At 46.7% G+C, this 23,746-nt stretch overlaps 1 protein-coding gene across 1 annotated transcript in view; it reads right to left on the reverse strand.

Annotated features, from left to right (window-relative positions):
• The window catches only part of SRP72 (signal recognition particle 72), a 45,218-nt gene that overhangs the window by 18,442 nt on the left and 3,030 nt on the right, over positions 1-23,746 (reverse strand). Inside the window, exons 2-11 of the mRNA XM_084627000.1 lie at positions 22,676-22,796; positions 20,824-20,947; positions 19,810-19,953; positions 17,423-17,534; positions 15,023-15,054; positions 14,253-14,377; positions 14,101-14,158; positions 4,499-4,630; positions 2,450-2,578; positions 1,388-1,460 (exon numbers count right to left, since the gene is read on the reverse strand). Of these exons, the coding sequence (XP_084483126.1) occupies positions 1,388-1,460; positions 2,450-2,578; positions 4,499-4,630; positions 14,101-14,158; positions 14,253-14,377; positions 15,023-15,054; positions 17,423-17,534; positions 19,810-19,953; positions 20,824-20,947; positions 22,676-22,796 (1,050 nt within the window). The remainder of the gene's footprint in view (positions 1-1,387; positions 1,461-2,449; positions 2,579-4,498; positions 4,631-14,100; positions 14,159-14,252; positions 14,378-15,022; positions 15,055-17,422; positions 17,535-19,809; positions 19,954-20,823; positions 20,948-22,675; positions 22,797-23,746) is intronic.

The following is a 23,746-nucleotide window of genomic DNA, read 5'->3' on the forward strand; positions in this document are numbered from 1 at the left end:
CTGGCCTGCCTGCTCCGACTGATGCCAGTGCAAGTTTTATCACAAACTTCAATGAGAGCAAAGCTGGGCCAACACCATGTGCTTTGACCCCTTCCCCATTCTCCCCACCCCACGCAGTGCGGGGCCAGATCCTGCCCCCTTATTTCTCCTGAATAGTCCCACCCATTGCAGGCACAATGGAGTACGGCCCATGCCAAGTACTGGATGCTGGGTAGTGCATATTTGAGGTAGCTCGAGGGGAACTTTAAAACTTGAGTGACATGCAATCAGCAACAGCCAGCCATTTCAACACGCAGATCCCCAAGCTCTCCAGTATGCACTTCTGCAGCCACTCAGGAAAGGGTCAATCCCGCACCAACCACATTAATATGAATTCCCCATCCCCTTTCCCCTGCCCCCGCTGACTCTCAGTGCCCAGCTGTCCTGCTTCCTCTCTCGGGTCAGGCTGAGGCACACACATCAGCCCATTGTCAATGTGGTGAACGCCAGCCATCAGCACAGTGCCCAGGGCTGCCCTCCACTTGTTCCACAGGCCATGCCCCCTGGGGCACACAACCCCCCCACACTGCATGGACAACGCCAGGTTCAGGCAGGAGCACTGATCTCCATAGGGCACCCCTCTTGGCAAGAGGTGCCGTACTGTGGGATTGCAGGCATCCTTCTGAGAAGAAAGGGCAGCAAGAGACAAGGAACGGGAGAAAGTCTCCTCATTTCTCACCCTCCCATCCATGGTGAAAAGAGAAGAGGCCCGCCCCTGCCAGGCTTAATTTCCCTCCCGCCCCCCCGAAAAAGGTGCCATCCCCTAATTACAGGTTTCAGAGTAGCAGCCGTGTTAGTCTGTATCCGAAAAAGAAAAGGAGGACTTGTGGCACCTTAGAGACTAACCAATTTATTAGAGCATAAGCTTTCGTGAGCTACAGCTCGTATGCATCCGATGAAGTGAGCTGTACCTCACGAAAGCTCATGCTCTAATAAATTGGTTAGTCTCTAAGGTGCCACAAGTCCTTCTTTTCTTTTTATCCCCTAATTACAATCCCTTCCCCTGGTAACTCCTCTCAGAGACACCAGAGGGGCAGGTGCAGCTCTGTCCAAGAACTAATCAAGAGAAAAATGGCTCTGGCGAAATGCAGAGTACATCTTGCTTTAATGCTGCTCACTATGAGGAGCGGAGATGATGTCCCAGCCCTCGTGCAGGGCTGTGAAGCGCAGTGTTTGAGAAGGTATTTCTAACCCCACTCTGGATGGAGCTGTCTTGCTGGGGCTCACAGCAGCAAGAGGCCACTCTCAGTCCTGGCTCTCCGGACACTAAGGCCAGCAACAAAGAATTGTGGGTTTTTTTAAACTTAGCATTAAACAAGCATTTCTCAGCACAAAAGGGCACTGGTACCTTGAGCGATTTTCAGCTGGGCCATTGTCAGCTTTATCTGCGCCGAGTTGGCAGGGCTCTGCTCCGCAAAGTCCTGAGAGCGAGAGACGCAAAGAGCATGTTAATGAACACAGCGCATCAGCCATGGCCCGGGCCCATTTTAAAACCAACTTCAGAAAGAAAAGCTCGACAGTGTCATTTGAATAGACAGGGAGGGAGCCAGTTCGAGTGGAACCACGCCACCCAGAGTCCTGAATTGCTTCCATGGACTGTCACTCCTCCCACAGTGCCATCCCATTCCACCACAAGCAATTCCCAGGGTCCATGCCCTCACCACACACAGTAGCTGCTCCCTCTAGGCAAGCAGCTGGCAAGTGCAGCGTCCCAGGTGACACCTGACACCATGTCCAAGGCCTTGTTTACATAAGGAAGCTGTACCTGTTTAAGTAAACCAGTTTAAAGTGCCATGCGAACACGACTTCAGTTTAAAACCAGCTTATTTCAATTTAGCAGAGGTTGATTAGGAACAGGGCACTCTGAAACCGAAGTGTCCGCAGAGTCTTTAGCACTGGTTTAAACCCCAATTTTAAGTAAACCAGTGCAACCTGTGCATGTAGATGAGGCCAGAGAAGGGCTGGAGAAGGAATGTGGGCACCACCACCCTTTGGGATGAGAGGCCAGAAGTGAAGTCCTGCCTTCCAGAGGAGCACAGCCCCAGGCACCAGCACCCACCATGTCCCTGTGGGAAGGAAAAGCAGCCCTGGTGCCACCGCCATAGTGAAGGGGGTCATTTCCAGGTGGGGCTCTCCCTTTACAGAAAGAACACACCCTTCATGATCAGAGCATGGGCGTGCCCACGTCTCTCCCCACACACCAGTCACTGCATCCTCACTACTGAGCCCTGCGTAAGCCACATCCATTACACAACGCAATGACCACTGCGGGTAGTTGAGCTAACATCCACTTCTGCAGTGCCCAGTGTTTCAGGACTATTAATTGCCCCTTGTACCAGCTCCATCTGTCAGGTTCCAGTGCAGGGAACAGGGCTCCACTCTCCTGGCCAGCAGAAGATCAGTCACCCACCTGTAGGAGCTCTATTGCCCCTGCATGCTGCTTCTCTCGACAGAGCTGGGCAGCCTGGATTAGCACGGGCAGCAGGTGCTCGGGGTTCTGGGACTGTAAACTTGCTGACAGCTTGCGGCACTGATCTGCCTACGGGACACAATGGAACATTTTCCTCAGTATTAGTGGATAGTTAGTGCAACTGTGCAAACCCCACAGAGAGAACAGGGCGAAAGGGCTAGTGGGGCCAGACACTGCCTGCCATCAGTGGGGAATGGGACGTGGTGGCAGTAGAGGCTGTGGAAACAGGTAAAGTCACTGGCCCAAGGAGATTCTGACCCACGACTCCCACATGGCAGGGCCTTTGGGTGACAACTACAGCCATCACTCTGCACTCCTCTACATCTCTCCTACGCAACACTCAGTGGGCAGGCAGCTGGTTACTACACTGGCCAGAGCCACCTCATTACCCCCTTGTGCTCCTCCTGCCAGTTCGTTACATCTGCCTAGACGCTCAGGCTGCAAGCAGTGTGGGGGCAGAGACAGACTTATGTGCATCCAGTGCCTAGTTCAATCAGCATCAGAGCCTGTAGGTGCTACGGCAGTAATAAATACATTATCTGGGAAGAGACTCTCCAAGTGAGGTGCTGTGCAAGCCACCATCATATGAATTCTTCCCAAAAGTTCTCCCTTGTTTTTCCACCAGAATGTCTGTGTGGAAGACAGAGGAGCTAGACACACACACGGGGGTGGAGTCTGATTTTACAGGAAATGGAAGGGGAACCATGTGAAAATGCCCAGCACACCTCTTCTACCAAATACTGTAATAGACAAAGGATAAATCTCAGTTTCTGCGTACATGCAACTCCAGGTATTTATTTCTTGCTAGAGTGACTCAGAATCTCCCTCACTACAGGACCACACCGAAAGCTGCCATCAGCAACCAGTGTGTAAGCCCATGAAGTGCCTGTACAGGTAAGTCTCTGTGATCTAGAAAACAGATAGTATTTTTTGTTAGTTATTTAGACCTCTACAAAGCTCACGCATCCAAAGCACTGAGCTTCATGGACCCGATATTAGTACCAAATCCATTATTCCTGTGTTTTCATTTTGGCAATGGATATTATTGGTCCTTGTTAACAAGAACAGCGGTATGCACATGTCCTCATGTATAGCAATGCACAATTTCTTCTCAACCTATAGATACCCAGTCAATACTATTTTAACAAACAATACATTCACCAGGACAGCCACATGATGTTTCCCTGATAGGTATTAAACATTATGGGCCAGACTTTTTTTTTTTTTTTTTAAATGCTTATCTCCGATTTAGGCATCTAAATGAATTGGCCAGATCATCAAAAGGCCTCAGCAAAAAGATTATTCTCAATAGGAGCTGCTGGGTGCTGAGCACTTCTGAAAAATCTAGCATCTCTGGATAACATCCTGACTATTTTGAGGGGGAAAGAACAGTCTATGGAAATCTAACTAGCTCAATTCCTCAGATATTAGGAATGGCAATATATAAAAACCTGTAGGACAACGCTTCAACCTCGCTGGACACACAATAGCAGATGTAAAGGTAGCCATCCTGCAGCAAAAAAACTTCAGGACCAGACTTCAAAGAGAAACTGCTGAGCTTCAATTCATTTGCAAATTTGAAACCATCAGCTCAGGATGAAACAAGGACCGTGACTGGCTAGCCAACGACAAAAGCCGTTTCTTCTCCCTTGGTGTTCACACCTCAACTGCTAGAAGAGGGCCTCATCCTCCCTGATTGAACTAACCTCATTATCCCTAGCCTGATTCTTGCTTGCATATTTATACCTGCCTCTGGAAATTTCCACTCCATGCATCCGACGAAGTGGGTATTCACCCACAAAAGCTGTTGCTCCAATACGTCTGTTAGTCTATAAGGTGCCACAGGACTCTTTGCCACTTCTGCAGATCCAGACTAACATGGCTACCCCTCTGATACTTAACTAGCTCAACTGGATTACATTTCTGCTTAATTAAACTCCTGTGACTGGTTGTAAATCTGTACCCAGCAGACACAGGACAGTTCTCTACCTGATTGGTGTACATAGCCAGTAAAGCTTTGTTGAATTCGATGGCCTGGAGCTGTTTCTTGGAGAGTTTGTGCTCCACGCCTTCTGCATTGGTCAATTTCACCTTTTTCTTTGAGTCAAAGACATTTTGGTCCTGTAGGAAACAAAACCGAGATAAAGCCAAGTTCCACTATCTTAATTAAATGGTGATCTCTATCTGGCCCTCCCCACACCACATGCAGAATGTGCCATGAACACCCACAGGCATGTGTTTCTGCCTTGTTTGCCAGCACTGGGCAGCATAAAAAACACAAGAGAGGAGCCGATGAGGCACGGTGACTGGGAGGGAAATAAGATAAGAGAGCATAGCGTGGTTAAGTATCTATATAGCCTCCATTATGGTGCTACCTGAGCACCTGACAACCTTTGTCGTCTTTACCCTCAACACCCCTGTGAGGTAAGGCCATATTGTTATCCCAATCGTATAGATGGGGAACTGAGGCACACAGATTTGCCTTAGGTTGCAAAAAGAGTTTGTGGTAGAGCGGGGACAGAACCTGGGTCTCCTAAGTTCAGCACCCTTCCCTCTGGGCCACATATTCTGATTCTCCCCTCGTTATTTTCCACCATAAAAACATATTAAAAGTATGTAACTAGCCAAATCCTGACTTATAGAAATAGTATTTGCCTCCTAGAGCAAAGCCTGGCTCACCTCCTGTGAAAGAAACAAGACCTTGATAACTGCTGACAAACATCAATCAATGTTTATGCTTGTTTGTTCTCTTGCAAGACTGGCTTTAAAGTTCTCACTGGTTTCTTATTCTTTCTTACAAGAAGAGTTCACTCACTTGACAATAAAAAACACAAATTAACCAGAGTGGCAACTCTTTGGGAATGTTGCATTATTTAGGTATTTATGTGACTTCCTGTGAGATACATACAGAGAAGAGCGTTAGAAGGGGCTGAACTGGGCCAGTGTGTGAGAGCTCAGCGAGTCAATAGTTTCCCCTGGAGGCTGTGTCTCACGTTCCAGAGTTTTCACTTAAAAAGAAATCAGGCCTCTAGTGCTTATGGCTGTGAAGAACATTTCCCAAACGTGAACCAAGTGCAAACTGGAGCTGTGATACGTAACTAAGGCCTGGTCTACACTACGTGCTTAGCTCAACAAAAGGCAGTTTACATTGACCTAGTTGTGCACGTGTCTACACTCAAATTGGTCTCCCACCAATGAAAGCACCCCATTACGCTGACATAGTAACACCTCTGCCCAAGCAGGGGAGAGCCACAATCGATGTGCTTAAGTCGACGCAACGCAAAAGGTAGACTCTGCATTAGTTACATTGACCCTAACTGTCCTCCAGCTGCTGTCTCGCAATGCTCCACACTGACCACGCTGGTTACCATTGTGAAATCCACTGCACAGGGGTCATGGAGACCAGAAGCCCCCTCCCTACAAAGCCTGGCGAATTTTTGAAATTCCTTTTTCTCATTGCCCAGCTTGGTGAGCACACTTAGCAGCTCTCCACTGTTGAGTGGAGCTCCCCCACTAACCATGCCAAGTGCACACTCCAGCCTGGATATATCCAGGAGATATTGGATCTCGTGGGCTGATGGGGAGAACAGGCTGCGCAGACACAGCTCCTATCCAGCCACAGAAACTTGGACATCTACGAGCAGATTGCTCGGGGGAAGCAGGAGGAGGGGCACGACAGGGACAACAGCAGTGCCATGTGAAAGCAGGCCAGTGAGACCAACAGTCATTGTGGGGCTGAGCCGCAGACCTATCACTTTTACAAAGAGCTACATGCCATCCTCAGACCCCACCACCACCCCCTACAGCACTATGGCTACCTCTGAGGACCCCGAGCCACAGGTCCCTGCTGTGAAAAGTGAGGAAGAGGAGTATGGGGTCAGGCGACCGATGGGATCCACCTGTGCAGAGAGCCAGGACCTGTTTTTGACTTCGCTGCCGTCCAGCCAGTTCCACCAGTGGAGCACAGGTGAGCCTGATGCAGGGGAAGGCACCTCAGGTAGGTGCGTAGATAACTTTTCCATTACAGGGATGGCATCCCCAAAATGGCAGGACACAACTGTTGACTTTTCATTACTTTACTCGTGCTAGAAGAGGGTGTGGCACAACCAAGAGAGGTCGAGTTGCTACCTGCTTTTCATTCCCCTCGTTAGGCCAAGGGGGCCAAGTGGAGCAGTCTGTTTATGTGCACCGGCATGTCTTGTGAATCCTCCATCGAGATCTCGATGAAACTTTCATGGAGGTGTCTGCAATCCCCTGCTGAAGGTTTCTAGAGAAGGCAGCCTTATTTCTTCCGCCGCGGTGGGACACTTTCCCATGCCAGTCAGTGATAACTTCAGCAGGCGACATTGGAGTGCACAGGCTAGCAGCATATGGACCCTGGTGGCTTCGGGATCCTAGCAGCAGCTTTGCTCTCTCTGCCTTTGTTACACTCACGAGTGAGAGATCAGCTAAAATCACCCCCGTCTGTAGGAAATGGTGCCAGTGCTCAGTGCCATTGCCCTGTGCCAAGAGAATCATGCCAGTGAGCAATTCCCTCCGCATCTCCCCAACCCCAGTGGGCCATACTCACCAGGGCTGGTGCTGCGAGTGGGGCCATGCACAAGCAATCCCAATCCCAAGTGAGAATGTAGAGTTTACAACGTTAGGGGAGCAGGGGGAGTGAGTTCAGCAGCGGTAGTTTCGCTCTCTGTAGTGAATGTGCTGACAATGTACCGCTGTGTGTTGTATCTTCGGCTGCTGCCTCTGTGGCCTTCAGGGTCTCCCCCCCACACCCACAGAACACCTAAGCCAGATAAGGAGGAGAAAGAAGAGGACTCGGGATGACACGTTCAATGAGACCCTGCAAACCAGCGCTGCATCGGACCACGAACACAGGGCCTGGAGGATGAACATTGCGGACAGCCTGGAGAAGGAAAGAGTGGAGAGGAGACAGGCCCAGGAGTCCCAGCAGGAAAAGGAGAGGGAGAGGCACCAGGACATAATGGAGAGATTCTCAGACAGCAAACACAGATGCTGCAGACTCTGCTGGACCTGCAGGTTCAACAAGCCCGGGCTTGCCTCCCTCTGCAGCCCACTGCGAACTCAATAGCGGGACCTTCCCATTAACCTCCCCCCAACATTCCACATGGCCTCGGGGTCACTGCACTACCCCCACCACTCCACCCTGGGGGACACTGAAGACAATTGCAACGTCACAGACCCAGGCCTTTGAAAGCCACCGTTGGTGTACGTGTAGCTGAAATGGATGTGCATGTTCTTTTCTCTTCATAAGTTCTGTGCTCTTAATTTATCATGTTTTTATTAGTTTTTTAAAATATTTGTTTTAAAATTGCATGGGGATGGAGTTGAACTGAATTCTGTTACAGAATAAAATTATTTTGAACATAATTATTTTACAATACATGCAGCAGAATGCTCAGCAATTCTGAAACCCATCAATTTCCTGTTACTGCATAATGTCACACAACTCGGATTCAGTCACAATTAAAATTCATAGGTACACTGACAACGTTACAGCAATCACCACAGGATTCCTACTAGGCCACAGGAGCACACCACCACTCACTACTCTGGCTCACTATTAAAATGGTCTTTCAAAATCTTGTTGAACTGCATAGCTCCATGTTGAGCTCTTTTAATAGCCCTTGTAGCCGGCTGTTCAAACTCAGCAGACAGCCACTCCACCTCCACCATCCACCCCAGCAAAAACGTTTCCCTCTTTGCTTCATATATATCATGCAGGACACAGCAGGCAGCTATAACCATTGGGGTATTTTTCTCACTGAGATCCAATCTTGTGAGTAAATACAACCAGCTGCCTTCAATCAATCATTCCGTCATTCTGCACCTGCCGTGCAGGGAGTTGAACCATTCCTTGGTGCTGTCAAGGTGGCCAGTGTACAGCTTCATTGGCCAGGGGAGTAAGGGGGAGGCTGGGTCGCCCAGGATCACGAGTGGTATTTCAACATTCCCTGTGGTAATCCATCTACCAGGAAAAAGTCCCTGCTTGTAGTTTTCTGAACAGTCCTGTGTTCTTAAAGATACAAGTGTCATGCATCTTCCCTGACCAGCCAACAGTGATGTCAGTGAAGCATTCCCAGTGATCCACCAATGCTTCCATAACCATAGAAAAGTAGCCCTTTCTTATGATGTACTCAGTGGCTGCGAACCAGCTGAGCAGCAAACAGCAGAGCAGCTAACAAAAGGAGTTTGCCTGGGGAGAGCCCACTGAGGCTTACATCTTGCCGGATTCTCTAAGTACTACAACTCCTGAGGAAGCTCGTAGAAGGAAGGGGATGGGGAGTGTTCAGCTGTTGTGACCTGCACTGGATGTGCTATGTTTGTCTTTCTTCCACAGGGCAGATGTGACTTTGTCTGTACAAAGTGCATGCTGGTCTCCATACTGGAAGAGAAGGTTCAAGGTCTGGAGCAACAGGTATCAACCCTGCGTTGCATAAGAGAAACTGAAGATTTCCTGGACGGATGTCAGGATAGGCTTCTACGGGTACAAGGTTCTGAAGATTCAGAGCAGGCTGCACATCGGGGACAGAAAGATGGTGAAGAAATTTGGCATCATGTGACCTCCAGAAGAAAAAAGGGGAACGTCCATGTACCAGCAGGGCAGATACAGGTAAGTAACCGTTTTCATGTTCTCTCCACAGGTAGTAATGCGGAGAGTGGACCAGATGATACGTCTGAGGGAAGGGAGCAGAAGGAGACTCCGCCAATTGGAAGGCATGGGATGCACTGTCCTAGGGTTGGGGGTTCCATGACCACTGCTCCCAAGAGAGGGAGGCGGGTGGTGGTGGTCGGGGACTCTCTCCTCAGGGGGACTGAGTCATCTATCTGCCGCCCTGACCGGGAAAACCGAGAACTCTGCTGCTTGCCAGGAGCTAAGATTCGCGATGTGACGGAGAGACTGCCGAGACTCATCAAGCCCTCAGATCGCTACCCATTCCTGCTTCCCCACGTGGGCTCCAATGATACTGCCAAGAATGACCTTGAGCGGATCACTGCGGACTACGTGGCTCTGGGAAGAAGTTTGAGGTGCCAGTGGTGTTCTCGTCCATCCTCCCCGTGGAAGGAAAAAATCCACCTGCGTAGAGACCGTCGAATCGTGGAAGTCAACGAATGGCTACGCAGGTGGTGTCGGAGAGAAGGCTTTGGATTCTTTGGCCATGGGATGGTGTTCCAGGAAGGAGGAGTGCTAGGCAGAGACGGGCTCCACCTAACTAAGAGAGGGAAGAGCATCTTTGCAAGCAGACTGGCTAACCTAGTGAGGGGGGCTTTAAACTAGGTTCACCGGGGGAAGGAGACCAAAGCCCTCAGGTAAGTGGGGAAGTAGGATACCAGGAGGAGGCACGAGCAGGAGTGCGTGAGAGGGGAGGGTTCCTGCCTCATACTGAGAAAGAGGGGCGATCAGCAGGTTACCTCAAGTGCCTATATACAAATGCATGAAGCCTGGGAAGCAAGCAGGGAGAACTGGAAGTCCTGGCACAGTCAAGGAATTATGATGCGATTGGAATAACAAAGACTTGGTGGGATAACTCACATGACTGGAGTACTGTCATGGATGGATATAAGCTGTTCAGGAAGGACAGGAAGGGCAGAAACGGTGTGGGAGTTGCACTGTATGTCAGAGAGCAGTATGACTGCTCAGAGCTCAAGTATGAAACTGCAAAAAAAACCTGGGAGTCTCTAGATTAAGTTTAGAAGTGTGAGCAACAAGGGTGATGTCGTGGTGGGAGCCTACTATAGACCACCGGACCAGGGGGATGAGGTGGAAGAGGCTTTCTTCCGGCAACTCGCAGAAGTTACTAGATCGCAGGCCCTGGTTCTCATGGGAGACTTCAATCACCCTGATATCTGCTGGGAGAGCAATACAGCGGTGCACAGGCAATCCAGGAAGTTTTTGGAAAATGTAGGGGACAATTTCCTGGTGCAAGTGCTGGAGGAACCAACTAGGGGCAGAGCTCTTCTTGACCTGCTGCTCACAAACCGGGAAGAATTAGTAGGGGAAGCAAAAGTGGTTGGGAACCTGGGAGGTAGTGACCATGAAATGGTCGAGTTCAGGATCCTAACACAAGGAAGAAAGGAGAGCAGCAGAATACAGACCCTGGACTTCAGAAAAGCAGACTTTGACTCCCTCAGGGAACTGATGGGCAAGATCCCCTGGGAGAATAACATGAGGGGGAAAGGAGTCCAGGAGAGCTGGCTGTATTTTAAAGAATCCTTTTTGAGGTTACAGGGACAAACCATCCCAATGTGTAGAAAGAATAGTAAATATGGCAGGCGACCAGCTTGGCTTAACAGTGAAATCCTTGCTGCTCTTAAATACGAAAAAGAAGCTTACAAGAAGTGGAAGATTGGGCAAATGACCAGGGATGAGTATAAAAATATTGCTCGGGCTTGCAGGAGTGAAATCAGGAAGGCCAAATCACACCTGGAGTTGCAGCTAGCAAGAGATGTTAAGAGTAACAAGAAGGGTTTCTTCAGGTATGTTAGCAACAAGAAGAAAGTCAAGGAAAGTGTGGGCCCCTTACTGAATGAGGGAGACAACCTTGTGACAGAGAATGTGGAAAAAACTAACGTACTCAATGCTTTTTTTGCCTCTGTCTTCACGAACAAGGTCAGCTCCCAGACTACTGCGCTGGGCAGCACAGCATGGGGAGGTGACCAGCCTTCTGTGGAGAAAGAAGTGGTTAAGGACTATTTAGAAAAGCTGGACGAGCACAAGTCCATGGGGCCAGATGCGTTGCATCCGAGAGTGCTAAAGGAGTTGGCGGATGTGATTGCAGAGCCATTGGCCATTATCTTTGAAAACTCATGGCGATCGGGGGAGGTCTCAGATGACTGGAAAAAGGCTAATGTAGTGCCCATCTTTAAAAAAGGGAAGGAGGAGGATCCAGGGAACTACAGGCCAGTCAGCCTCACCTTAGTCCCTGGAAAAATCATGGAGCAGGTCCTCAAGGAATCAATTCTGAAGCACTTAGATGAGAGGAAAGTGATCAGGAACAGTCAGCATGGATTCACCAAGGGCAAGTCATGCCTGACTAATCTAATTACCTTCTATGACGAGATAACTGGTTCTGTGGATGAAGGGAAAGCAGTGGACGTGTTATTCCTTGACTTTAGCAAAGCTTTTGACACTGTCTCCCACAGTATTCTTGCCAGCAAGTTAAAGAAGCAAGGGCTGGATGAATGGACTATAAGGTGGACAGAAAGTTGGCTAGATTGTCGGGCTCAAAGGGTAGTGATCAATGGCTCCATGTCTAGTTGGCAGCCGGTATCAAGTGGAGTGCCCCAGGGGTCGGTCCTGGGGCCGGTTTTGTTCAATATCTTCATAAATGATCTGGAGGATGGTGTGGATTGCACCCTCAGCAAGTTTGCAGATGACACCAAACTGGGAGGAGTGATAGGTACGCTGGAGGGTAGGGATAGGATAGAGAGGGACCTAGACAAATTGGAGGATTGGGCCAAAAGAAATCTGATGAGGTTCAACAAGGACAAATGCAGAGTCCTGCACTTAGGATGGAAGAATCCAATGCACCGCTACAGACTAGGGACCGAATGGCTAGGCAGCAGTTCTGCAGAAAAGGACCTAGGGGTTACAGTGGACGAGAAGTTGGATATGAGTCAACAGTGTGCCCTTGTTGCCAAGAAGGCCAGTGGCATTTTGGGATGTATAAGTAGGGGCACTGCCCACAGATCAAGGGACGTCATCGTTCCCCTCTATTCGACATTGGTGAGGCCTCATCTGGAGTACTGTGTCCAGTTTTGGGCCCCACACTACAAGAAAGATGTGGAAAAACTGGAAAGAGTCCAGCAGAGGGCAACAAAATTGATTAGGGGACTGGAACACACGACTTATGAGGAGAGGCTGAGGGAACTGGGGATGTTTAGTCTTCAGAAGAGAAGAATGAGGGGGGATTTGATAGCTGCTTTCAACTACCTGAAAGGGGATTCCAAAGAGGATGGCTCTAGACTGTTCTCAGTGGTAGCAGATGACAGAACGAGGAGTAATGGTCTCAAGTTGCAGTGGGGGAGATTTAGGTTGGATATTAGGAAAAACTTTTTCACTAGGAGGGTGGTGAAACACTGGAATGTGTTACCTAGGGAGGTGGTGGAATCTCCTTCCCTAGAAGTTTTTAAGGTCAGGCTTGAGAAAGCCCTGGCTGGGATGATTTAGTCGGGGATCGGTCCTGCTTTTGAGCAGGGGGTTGGACTAGATGACCTCCTGAGGTCCCTTCCAACCCTGATATTCTATGATTATATGAACATGGGCTTGTGCCAAAATGGGTACATGGGTGTTGTCTATCGCTCCACTGCAATTCAGGAACCTCACTGCTGCAAATCCATCAACCATGTCCTGTGCATTGCCCAGAGTCACAGTCCTGCATAGCAGGAGGTGAATAATGGTCCTGCGTGCTTGCATCACAACGACCCTCAGCGTGCATTTCCTGACTCCAAATTATTCCCGAGTGACCAATAGCGATCTGGTGTTACAAGTTTCCACAGTGCAGTCACTACTTGCTTCTCCACTGTCAGTGCAGTTTTCATTTTGGTGTCCCTGCAACGGAGGGCTGGAATGAGCTCAGTGCACAGATCCAGAAATCTGGCATTGTGCATCTGAAAGTTCTGCATCCACAGCTCTTCATCCCAACCCTGTATTACAATGTGATACTACCAGCTTGTGCTTGTTTCTTGGTCCGAGAATCAGTGCCCCACTAGCTGAAGCCACTCGGAGACCACCACCACCAACCTCGAATTGGTTCTCTGTCTGTCCCATAGCAACGTCATGCTCCCTACTCATTCGGTTCTTCTCGAGGCTCTGCAAATATTTCAGGATCTTGAGCCCAATGCTTGCAATGCTCATGACAATAGTGCAGAAGTAGAGTGAGACTAGATAAGAAATGACTCCTCCGTTATGCTGTTTGTAGTTTTCACACATAAAAATACTGTTGTGGCTGTGCACTTGATGTAAATTTCACTGAAGTCATCCATCAGGTTTTGAAGACAGCACAAAAGCCTCATGTCCACAATACGCACTAACAGCTTGCGTGATGCACTTTAGAAGTTACAGAAGCACAAGCACAGCACACCTAAATCCAGAATCTTCCCATCTCCCTCAATCCTGTACCTGAAAAAAATTCTCTCTCACACACACACACACCCTTAGTCTGGAAGCTCCAGTCTTCTAAGACCCAGATCCTGCAAATTCCTAGCCACATATGTAACTCTAGTCATGCAAGCAGTGTGACTGGCTCCAGTGGGACTCATTCTGGTGAATTTATCTATGTGCAAGATCATTTTTGCATCTATTTTTGCAGGACTGGGGCCTATAAGGATAAAAATATACACTGGAAATACCAGTGTAAGAGCACAAACAGCAACACTGTAAATAGAACTTTCATGCTAGAGTGCTTTCCCTTGAAAGTAAGGACTTAGTTCGAAGAGAGATGCAACTCTCCAATCTCTCTGCACGCAGAACCCCCCTCAAAGCCAATGGGAGCTCTGCATGTGGTGAGTTCTGAGTTCATTCTCATTTCTTTGCAATAATGCTTTAGAAAGAGGATGGGCAAATTCTATACCTTATTAATAGTGATGATGTTATTTGCAATGACAGCAATCAATCCCACGTCTGTCGGCCTGCAGACAACAAATGAGAATGAAAGGCACAGCTATTAGACAGCAGCCTTGTCACATGTGGAAGGATGAGAGCTTGTTTGAATGAAGCACTTACTTTAATTTGATGATCTGATTGTAAAGGTGGAGAGCATCCTCTGTACGTCCCTGTAGTTGCATGATATAGGCCATCTGACCATGAATAATGGCCAACTCAGCCTCAATGTCTTCCTCAGTCACATCCTGAAGGAAAATCCAGACAAAACAAAATGAAGCCTCTCCTTTCGTGTGCTCCCTGGCTTCAGCGTTTCGCAGAGGACCTGTTCCTTTTTCAGTCGATCTTGGGCAAAACCATCAGTCACAATCCCCACCACTAGAAGAGCACATCTTCAAAAGACACCATTACACACATTCACGCCATAAAGCAGAAAATAGGCGCAAAAGGCAGAGCTACTTTTAACAACAGAAAGTACCCTCCCAACCCACGTGTGAGCGGTCTGCTTCCACCCTACAGATATGTCAAAGTGTGCTGGATATGAATCACAAATTGTGGGCCTGATTCACACAGCCTCAATACCTCTGCAGTGGGCGTACCCACCCGTCTAATGTGGTAGGAGTACACACACATTGCACTGATTAAGGGACTGCAGAAGGGTCAAGGCAGGAGACAGTCAGGCCCCAAGAATTTAAATTTTAGCAACAGGCAGAAGGATAGCTCACACCTCAGGAGTGGTATTGGGAACATGAAATTAGGCAGACTGGTGACTCTTGCTGGGTATGATATTGCATAGCAATTTAATAAGTGATCACATGGCTAATCCCTGGGGCACTGCTTTGAAATGCTTTGGTGTAAAAGGCACATTATTCAGAGTAACAACAACAACTTACAGAGTCTTCTGAAAGCGACTGGCGACACAGATCTAGAGAAAATAATTTGAAAGACAAATTTAGAAAGGGTTAATTCTTACCTAGAGGAAAGCACAGAACAAGACGATGGCAGGAATGTTTGTTTATATCATGTGCCCATTGTGGATAATAAGTGAGGCTTCTACAAAGTTTCACAAGTACTTTTTAATGCAAGAAAGTAAGGAAATGATTGGGTGTGTGTGGGAGAGAAATACAGTCTACAGTGACATTTTTTAAAAAGTCAAGAATGCCGGAGACATTGCTCCTCCAGAATTCTTTTTGAGTACTCACGTTTTTTTACTTAGAGACTAACAAATTTATTTGAGCATAAGCTTTCGTGAGCTACAGCTCACTTCATTGGATGCATCAGTGGATGAAGTGAGCTGGAGCTCACAAAAGCTTATGCTCAAATAAATTTGTTAGTCTCTAAGGTGTCACAAGTACTCCTTTTCTTTTTGCTAATACAGACTAACACGGCTGCTATTCTGAAACCTGTTTTTTTACTTGTTTCTCTCCTTCCCCTGTTCATTTTCTTTAAAAATACTTTATGATCTTTCATGAAGGAGCTCTCTCCACCATAACTACTTGTTACTCATATGACCTTACCCAGACTTAAAAGACTGATGTAGATTTTGTCATTCTCCTTTGTGCAATACCTTTGTGCAATACTGCCTCACTAGGTCCTTCTGGTTTTCATCCCCACTTTTATTCCTGGAGTCTACTCTTCTCTCTCACCTACTGCTCAGTAAGCAGTTTTGCAGTGTGATAAAAGCAGTGAAGCTCTGTGTTTTCCTAAAGATTATTGTCTCAGCGCCTGGATTAACTAACAGTAGAAAGAACATGCACTAAGAATGACCTGCAGCTCGTCTAGCTCCACACAAGTGTAACTAAGGTCAAGACTGAACTATGTTATTTATTACCCTGGTATCCGACAGCACAAACCTGAAGGGTTCACATTATGTTCCACAATTAGATCACAAAAAAGCAAAATTACTAAATAGGAATGTACAAAACTAGCACTCCTGATTCCACAGTAACATTATAGATTAGATACTGAACCAAAAAATTATGTTAGAAGTACATTAAGTTTGCAAAGTCAAGCACTCCGAAGTCAGGAAAGGCCAGAATTAAGGTTGCCTGTGCAAGCTTAACTCAGCCCCCTTCCTCATCTGGTTGCACACAGACAGAATCTTCAACAAATTTAGCTGTAAAACTAACAAACCTCTAGTATTTGAGAATTGAGATTTTCAGAGACGTATAGCTTGTGATGACAAAAGGCACATCCATGACACCAGGGCAACCCCTTTTCCAAATACTGAGTACTTGCTGTGTCACTTGGGCGTGCTAGAACTTCTCAACGAAACTGCTGTAAGCATTGTCTGTTTGGTTTTTAACATGGGCAAACTAAAGTATTGTTTCTTACACCCCTTCTTGGAAATGGCTGAACTATTTATGATGAGGTTTTCCAAAAATGTCAGGCCTAAGGCAAGCACCTGGCCTGGAAAACTTCTGAATGACTACAGTATGGCAAAGTTATAAGCAACTGAAAACAGGGCCTTACAATGGCAAGTGTTGGGTAGCTTTAAGTATTGATGGCATTGCCAGCTCCACCTATAACATATTTAGTCAGCTTAATAAGAGGATATAAGGGAGACCAAGCTTTTCAGTTTTGCAGCTGTCGATGTTAAACCTAATCTGAAAGGCCTGTAACTTGGTTCCTCTTCGCTACTATCAGCTTCTACTTTAATCATTTATTCTCCTTCCTACACATCTTATTGAACAGACTGAAATATAACAATAATAAAAATGGTCTTTCTGAATGTGAAAAATCAAAGTTAGTACACTTGATAAGGCAACCCCCAACTCAGAACATTACGGCACTCTACAGTCTTCAGTACACTCATAAAACAACAACTAAACAGGGCTTTTAAAACTTCTGCTAACGTGAAGAGATTGCACTGTCAAAATTATAAGCAGATACCAAATTGCATTTGAGAATTAAACACCAATTGGGAGAGAAGACTGAGATGTTATATACAGTTTACTACTGTAAAATGACAGCAAAACAATAAACTATGCATAGCTGGAAAGCAAGCTGAGATCTACAGATTGAAATACTATGGACTATATGGGAATTGTAGATAAGAAAACAGTTTGATCTACAAGAGTTAAAAATTACTGATATAATAAAATTTATTTAAGGAATGTTAAGTGCTACTATGTCCCAACCAGTCTTGGCAAACAAGCTATGGAAACTGTAATAGAAGAACCCTATGGTTGTCCAATCCCATTTTCAATCTGGAATCAAATCCTTGTTCTCTCTTTAAATGTGTTTACAAAGAATGAGTGAGAGAGAGATCTATAACCCCCCTGTGTTTTTACCTTCTGCTTTCTGTAGGTTTTTCATTGCCTCATTCAGCCTGCCTTGACCAATCAATGCACATGCAGCATTATAACACAGCTCATAGGTAGCTTCTTGGAGGCCCAGATCTTCCTGACATGGAGTGAAAGGATTGGGTTAAATGCTTGAAAGAAATTAAATACAGCCTAATTTTGGATTAGAATCTAAACAGATTTGTTTAAAGCCACTTTTATAGGATTACTACAGACACAAATCATAGCTTTTAGCAAACATGCCAACTTCTTAGATTAATATACAACAGAAGATTCATTATGAAATCCACATGCGAAGGTGATCTTGAGAGGATATGTGCTGTCTAAAAAGCCACGACATGAATGGTCTTCCCTTTACGCTGCAGGACAAAGCCAAGGGGGAATCTGCAATGGAGCTATCCAACTCCTAGCTGTAGAGCAGTTCTGTTCTTAGGAATTAGAGAAAATCAGATTAGACCTCAGGGGAGCTGTCCAGGCTGTTTAAGCACAGAGAGAATTGGCAGAAACTGTAGCCCTGGAGAATTTCAAAGACAAGCTGCAGTCTTAAATATTTAAAAACTTATTTAATGTGCCTAACTATGGAGCTTTACACTTGCAATGGCTCTTCCCAGTCACTAGTGCAGATTAGCAATGTTCTACTGGATTTAAGTAGGCTTTGCAGGACCAGGGGCTTACATCCATTCACATTCAGTGGAATCTTGCTGGTTTGCACGGTCTTGGAGACCCACTGTAAATTACCAGATTGCACAAATGTGGTAATATGTGCCAATAGCAAAAGGCACTTTTGTTAACTGTAGTTTACATTACATTATACTTCACGACGTGCTGGGGTATCCAATAGAAAAGAGACACTGGTAAGCAAGGTGACAGATGACTCATTAGCAATAAATGTCCACATTCCCAAACTAGAAACCTGAAGTACGTCATGCACTCATGCATTAAGGGACACTGACTGCATGGATAAACCACAAGAGTGACCTCTGACACTTCCAGAGGTCACTCTGGATGTGCTCCTGTTGGATAGGAGGCCTCCAGTTTGGAGAAACCACCATCACCCTCACTTGATGATGCGTTGGAGAGGTTTTAGTTGGGGGCTGAAGGTGATGGCTAGTGGCGTTCTGTTATTTTCTTTGTTGGGCCTGTCCTGTAGTAGGTGACTTCTGGGTACTCTTCTGGTTCTGTCAATCTGTTTCTTCACTTCAGCAGGTGGCCCAACTAAAACCTCTCCAACACATCATCAAGGATCTACAACCTATCCTGAAGGACGACCCATTGCTCTCACAAATCTTGGGAGACAGGCCAATCCTTGCCTACAGACAGCCCCCGAAACAAAAGCAAATACTCACCAGCAACCACACAACAGAACCACTAACCCAGGAACCTATCCTTGCAACAAAGCCCGTTGCCAACTGTGTCCACATATCTATTCAGGGGACACCATCATAGGGCCTAATCACATCAGCCACACTATCAGAGGCTTGTTCACCTGCACATCTACCAATGTGATATATGCCATCATGTGCCAGCAATGCCCCTCTGCCACATACACTGGTCAAACTGGACAGTCTCTACGTAAAAGAATGGACACAAATCAGACGTCAAGAATTATAACATCCATAAACCAGTCTGAGAACACTTCAATCTCTCTGGTTACTCAATTTCTGATCTAAAACTGGCTATTCTTCAACAAAAAAACTTCAAAAACAGACTCCAGCGAGAGACTGCTGAATTGGAATTAATTTGTAAACTGGATACAATTAACTTAGACTTGAATAGAGACTGGGAGTGGATGGGTCATTACACAAAGTAAAACTATTTCCCTTTGATTATCCCCCCCCCCCACACTGTTCCTCAGGCATTCTTGTTAACTGCTAGAAATGGCCCACCTTGATTATCACTACAAAAGGTTTTCTCCCCCGCCCCCACCACTCTCCTGCTGGCAATAGCTCATCTTAAGTGATCACTCTCCTTACAGTGTGCATGATAAACACCCATTTTTTCATGTTCTGTGTGTATATAAATCTCCTCACTGTATTTTCCACGGTATGCATCCGACGAAGTGAGCTGTAGCTCACAAAAGCTTATGCTCTAATAAATTTGTTAGTCTCTAAGGTGTCACAAGTCCTCCTTTTCTTTTTGCGAATACAGACTAACACGGCTGCTACTCTGAAACCTGTCATTTTCTGTGTGTATTAGCTGAGTTCTCCTATTTTCTGTTAATGATTTGGGTTCTCGAATGTCCTCTTCCTGCCTCTACCATCTATGAGCCATGCAATTCATCTTCAGAAGTGTTCTAACACGGGCAAGGTTCAGCAGAGAGAGGGTGGAAGGAGGAACAATCTCTCCCACATGTGCGTGCATGCATACGAACTCACTGGCTCCACTTTCTCCCATGTGCTCTGTGCTGCAACCACTGCAGAAAGGTTGGTTTTCCTTTCTTCTTCGTAGTCGTCTTGGGAGTTCCGGATGAGATCCCGATACACAGCTAAGCAGTCATCATAGCGCTCCAACCTGTACAACTGAAAAGAGAGACATTGCCCTGCACATCGGCATCCACAACTAGAGACACCCGAACAAGTGCTGTAAAGTCTAATTCAGAATTTACTTGAGAAAATAGAGTCCATTATGGTCTCTGCCAGCCTCCTCACAGCAGGCTTTAGCTTTCTAGGGAGCAAATTAAATGACCATCTTTCAAGCACTGTTTACAGCAAACAACTGTTTCTTCCACATGTTGGGATTATTCTAATCAACTATGGAAACAAAAGGAGGAGGAAAAGCCTTTTCTCTTCCTCTTTTCAATCCTGATGCTCCAAGGTAGTCCATCCTTGTGTTGCTTCACACACAGCGGCTCCTGATGTCAGAGCTATATGCATGAAGCATGTGCAGGACTAGATCCTAAACCAAGCGCTCACAGAGTGAGAAGTAAAGCACTCGCCTCAGGACCGCCCACTTCCCTGGCTGATGGAAATCAAGCAAATCACTTCATTCTAGCCCTGGGGAGAAGGAAGGTGGCCAGCTGTATGGCTGCACAGGCACATTTTGGTTCAGTGGCGTCCAGCAAACTACCCTGCTTTCCGGAACAGAGGAATGCAATTTATTAGGAGCTGAAATGGATGGAAGTGGGGGAAGATTAGTGAGCCAACAAGTGAAAGGGTGGTGCTATCTGACAGTTTGGGAGACCCCGGCTAACTAGAAGAGAGGGTAAAATCCTAGGCCCCACTGAAGTCAGTGGGAGTTTTGTCACTGATTTCACTGGGGTTTTCGCCCAGAACATAACCATTTATTAAATCACACCTGAGGGGGAGAAAAGTTTCTCTCTGACTTTTTCCACCTTCACAAAGCAGAGGGCTCATGAATGAAAGACATAGAGTTTCCAAAGCAGTAATTACCACTTGTCCATGCAGCTCCTTCAGTTTGTCTGTCTGCTGGCTGGCACTCTGAATGGTCTTCAGGGCATTTTCAATTCTGTTCAACCTGTACTCACAGTACGCCTTCTCAAAGGTGATAGAGTCACTGCGAAAACAAGGCAGAGACGGATGGCGGGCGCATCACCATAGCGCTCATTCTACAACATCTGCCTCCTAGGAGAGCCATGAACCCTTATTTGAGCATCCATAACTACTCTTATAAGCCTACCGTGTTACTAGAGACAGAACAGCATGTGTCAGCACAAGGGTATTGAATTATTTCTCTACTGAGGAGGCATTTCAGAGGACGCTACCATGGAGATCCTGGACTTTAATCTCTTACCTTGCAGCCTAAATTTGGCCTCCGGGACCTCTCTTCTACCTTTTCCTATGTCTTTGGTACCTACATGTACCACAACCACCAATTCCTTCCGAGCACTACCTGTAAGGCTATCTATGTCTCATGCGATCCACTACCATTACACCTGACAGGTAATTTCCCATGAGGTTCTACCAGTCCTCACAAATACACACACACACACACATATTTTTACACAGGCTGAATGAAAGTTGCTTTGCTATTTAAGTTACGAGTGTTCAAAGAGGCAAGGAATTAAGGCTAAAGTCTAGATTGATTTTTTTTACATTCACATTAGTGGTTATAAATAAGGAATATGAGAAAATACTTTTAGAGTCTACTCTTGTACTACAACAATAATCAGTCCTACATCCTTTCCCTCCATGCATACTTCTTGCTTTCCCATAGGGAAGTGATTCTGACAGTACATACATTAGTTTTGCTAATAGCGAGTTCTTACATAGCAGTTTTCATCTTAAGCCACTGCACAGACACTAGGCCACAAACAGCCCTGTGAGGCAGGAAGGTAGATACGTAACATTTATCACTGCAGTTTCACAGATGGGAAAACGGAGATAAGGAAGGGAATGGGCCCCAGTCTTGGGAACGCTTTTGCATATTCTGAACTTTATTCACCTGAGCAGTTCCATTGTCTTCCACAGGAGTGCTTATGAGAGTAAGGGCACGTCTACACTACAATCTTAAGTCGACCTATGTTAGATCGACTTACAGCCACCACAGTAATTACCACGCTGGCTGATGTCCACACTACCCCCTTCTGTCACTGCTGTGCATCCTCACCATGAGCACTTCCACTGGCCTGGGCTCTCAGTTCCACACCACTCCGCACTGGAAGCCCAGCTGCCCCCGCAAGGCTTCTCGCCTGCATGCTACCAGTCAGGAGTGGGGGGCAAGTCGCCCGGGGCTTCTCACCTCCGGCAGGTAAATCCGCACCCGGAGTCTGGTCAGCTGCCGTGTTCCCGCTGGGGAACTGGGACCCCGGGGGGCAGCAGGGCTCCCAGAGAGGAACGGGGAGCTCAGGTGACAGCCCGGCTTGGAGCAGAGACCTGGTAGCAGCCCAATGGGTGAGCCAGGAGCCAGCTTTCTTGTCAATTTCACAGCTGCACTGGATGACAGCCAACAGCAGATATAAGTGTCTACACAGATACTACGTCACCGTAACTACACCAACATAAGGTCTACACCTCTTGTGGAGAAGGAGTTCTGTCAGTGTAGTAGGGCACTTACATTGGAGGGAGCAAGGCTGTGGTGCGTATACTGACATAGTTAGGTTGACATAAGCTGCCTTACATTGACCTAACTGTGTAGTCTAGACCAAGCCTAAAATTAAGCATGTGAAACACTGAAAACATCAGCAACAGCCATTGCCAACCAGCACCACCCTTCCACCTAGATTAATAGCTTCCTGGGGCTTGTGTTTTTCTCATTTGCAGGAGCCTCTGGGGTACCACTCACCTGGTTAACACTTTGGTGTGGGTGTGGATTACACTGAGGGCTTCCTTGAAGCTTCCATTCTGAATGAGACACACCACTTTGCAGTGAAGGGCAGTCACATCATCCTTGTTGATCTGCAACACTTGGGGAAGCAAAGAGACTTATCACAATCTCTAACTCCTTTCCTACTTCCCATTAAAATCAGAGTTCATCAAATTAAAATCCAGACAATGTCTCAGACCTTGTCTAGACTAGAAAGTTGAACTGCTTTTAACAATCCCAGTGACGTAGAAGTGGCCAATAACCCCTGGAGTGGATCAGGTATAGTGGTATAAAAGTGATTATACTGGTATAGCTCATTCTGGTTTAGGCAGCAAAAGCTATACCAGTATAAAATACCTTATACTGGTAAAACTGCCTCCACAGTAGGGTTTATACCAGTATTACAGGTATAAATAAATAAATAAATTACACAATTAATCGCCAATTATACTGGTAGAATTTTTTTTTAGGGTAGACCAAGCCTTGATGTCAGCTAAGTGTGAAAGTGACGGGAGGGCTAGATAGCACCAGGGTTACTGCACTCGCACGTCACTTTGCAGATCAGAGGTCAAAGCCTGACTAGCAGGTTCTCAAGAACTGGGCATCATCAATTCTGCAATCCCTACTCAGGAACAAAAGGGCAAGCACACTGAGAAAAAGCAAAGCAAGTCCAGGTCAACAAGAGGATTAATTTCAGGACCCAGAGGCTTGCTACCAGGGAAAGATGATAGGGAAAAATTTGGAACACGGTTTGTATTTTTGCCACACGACATTAATTGTTGACAGTTCGACTATGGAAAAAAAAACAGATCCACTCCTTCCTCCAAAAACATGTCAAAGAGAAAAGTACCTGCTCTTTCCCTATACCACCCTCAGACTACACCGCTTTAGATACCAGACTAGCAGTCATATGACAACACCTTTCAACACTGATTGTCCAAACTCCAGTTAGCCATAGGTCAGCTGCTTCCAAAGCTGCATACACAAACCAAGGCTCCTTCCTCCACACCGAAATCTCGCAGGGCTGAAGCTCCCTGGGTGCCACCCAAC

Source organism: Lepidochelys olivacea, assembly GCF_965140295.1.
Source record: "Lepidochelys olivacea isolate rLepOli2 genome assembly, chromosome: 4".
Taxonomy (NCBI): domain Eukaryota; kingdom Metazoa; phylum Chordata; order Testudines; family Cheloniidae; genus Lepidochelys; species Lepidochelys olivacea.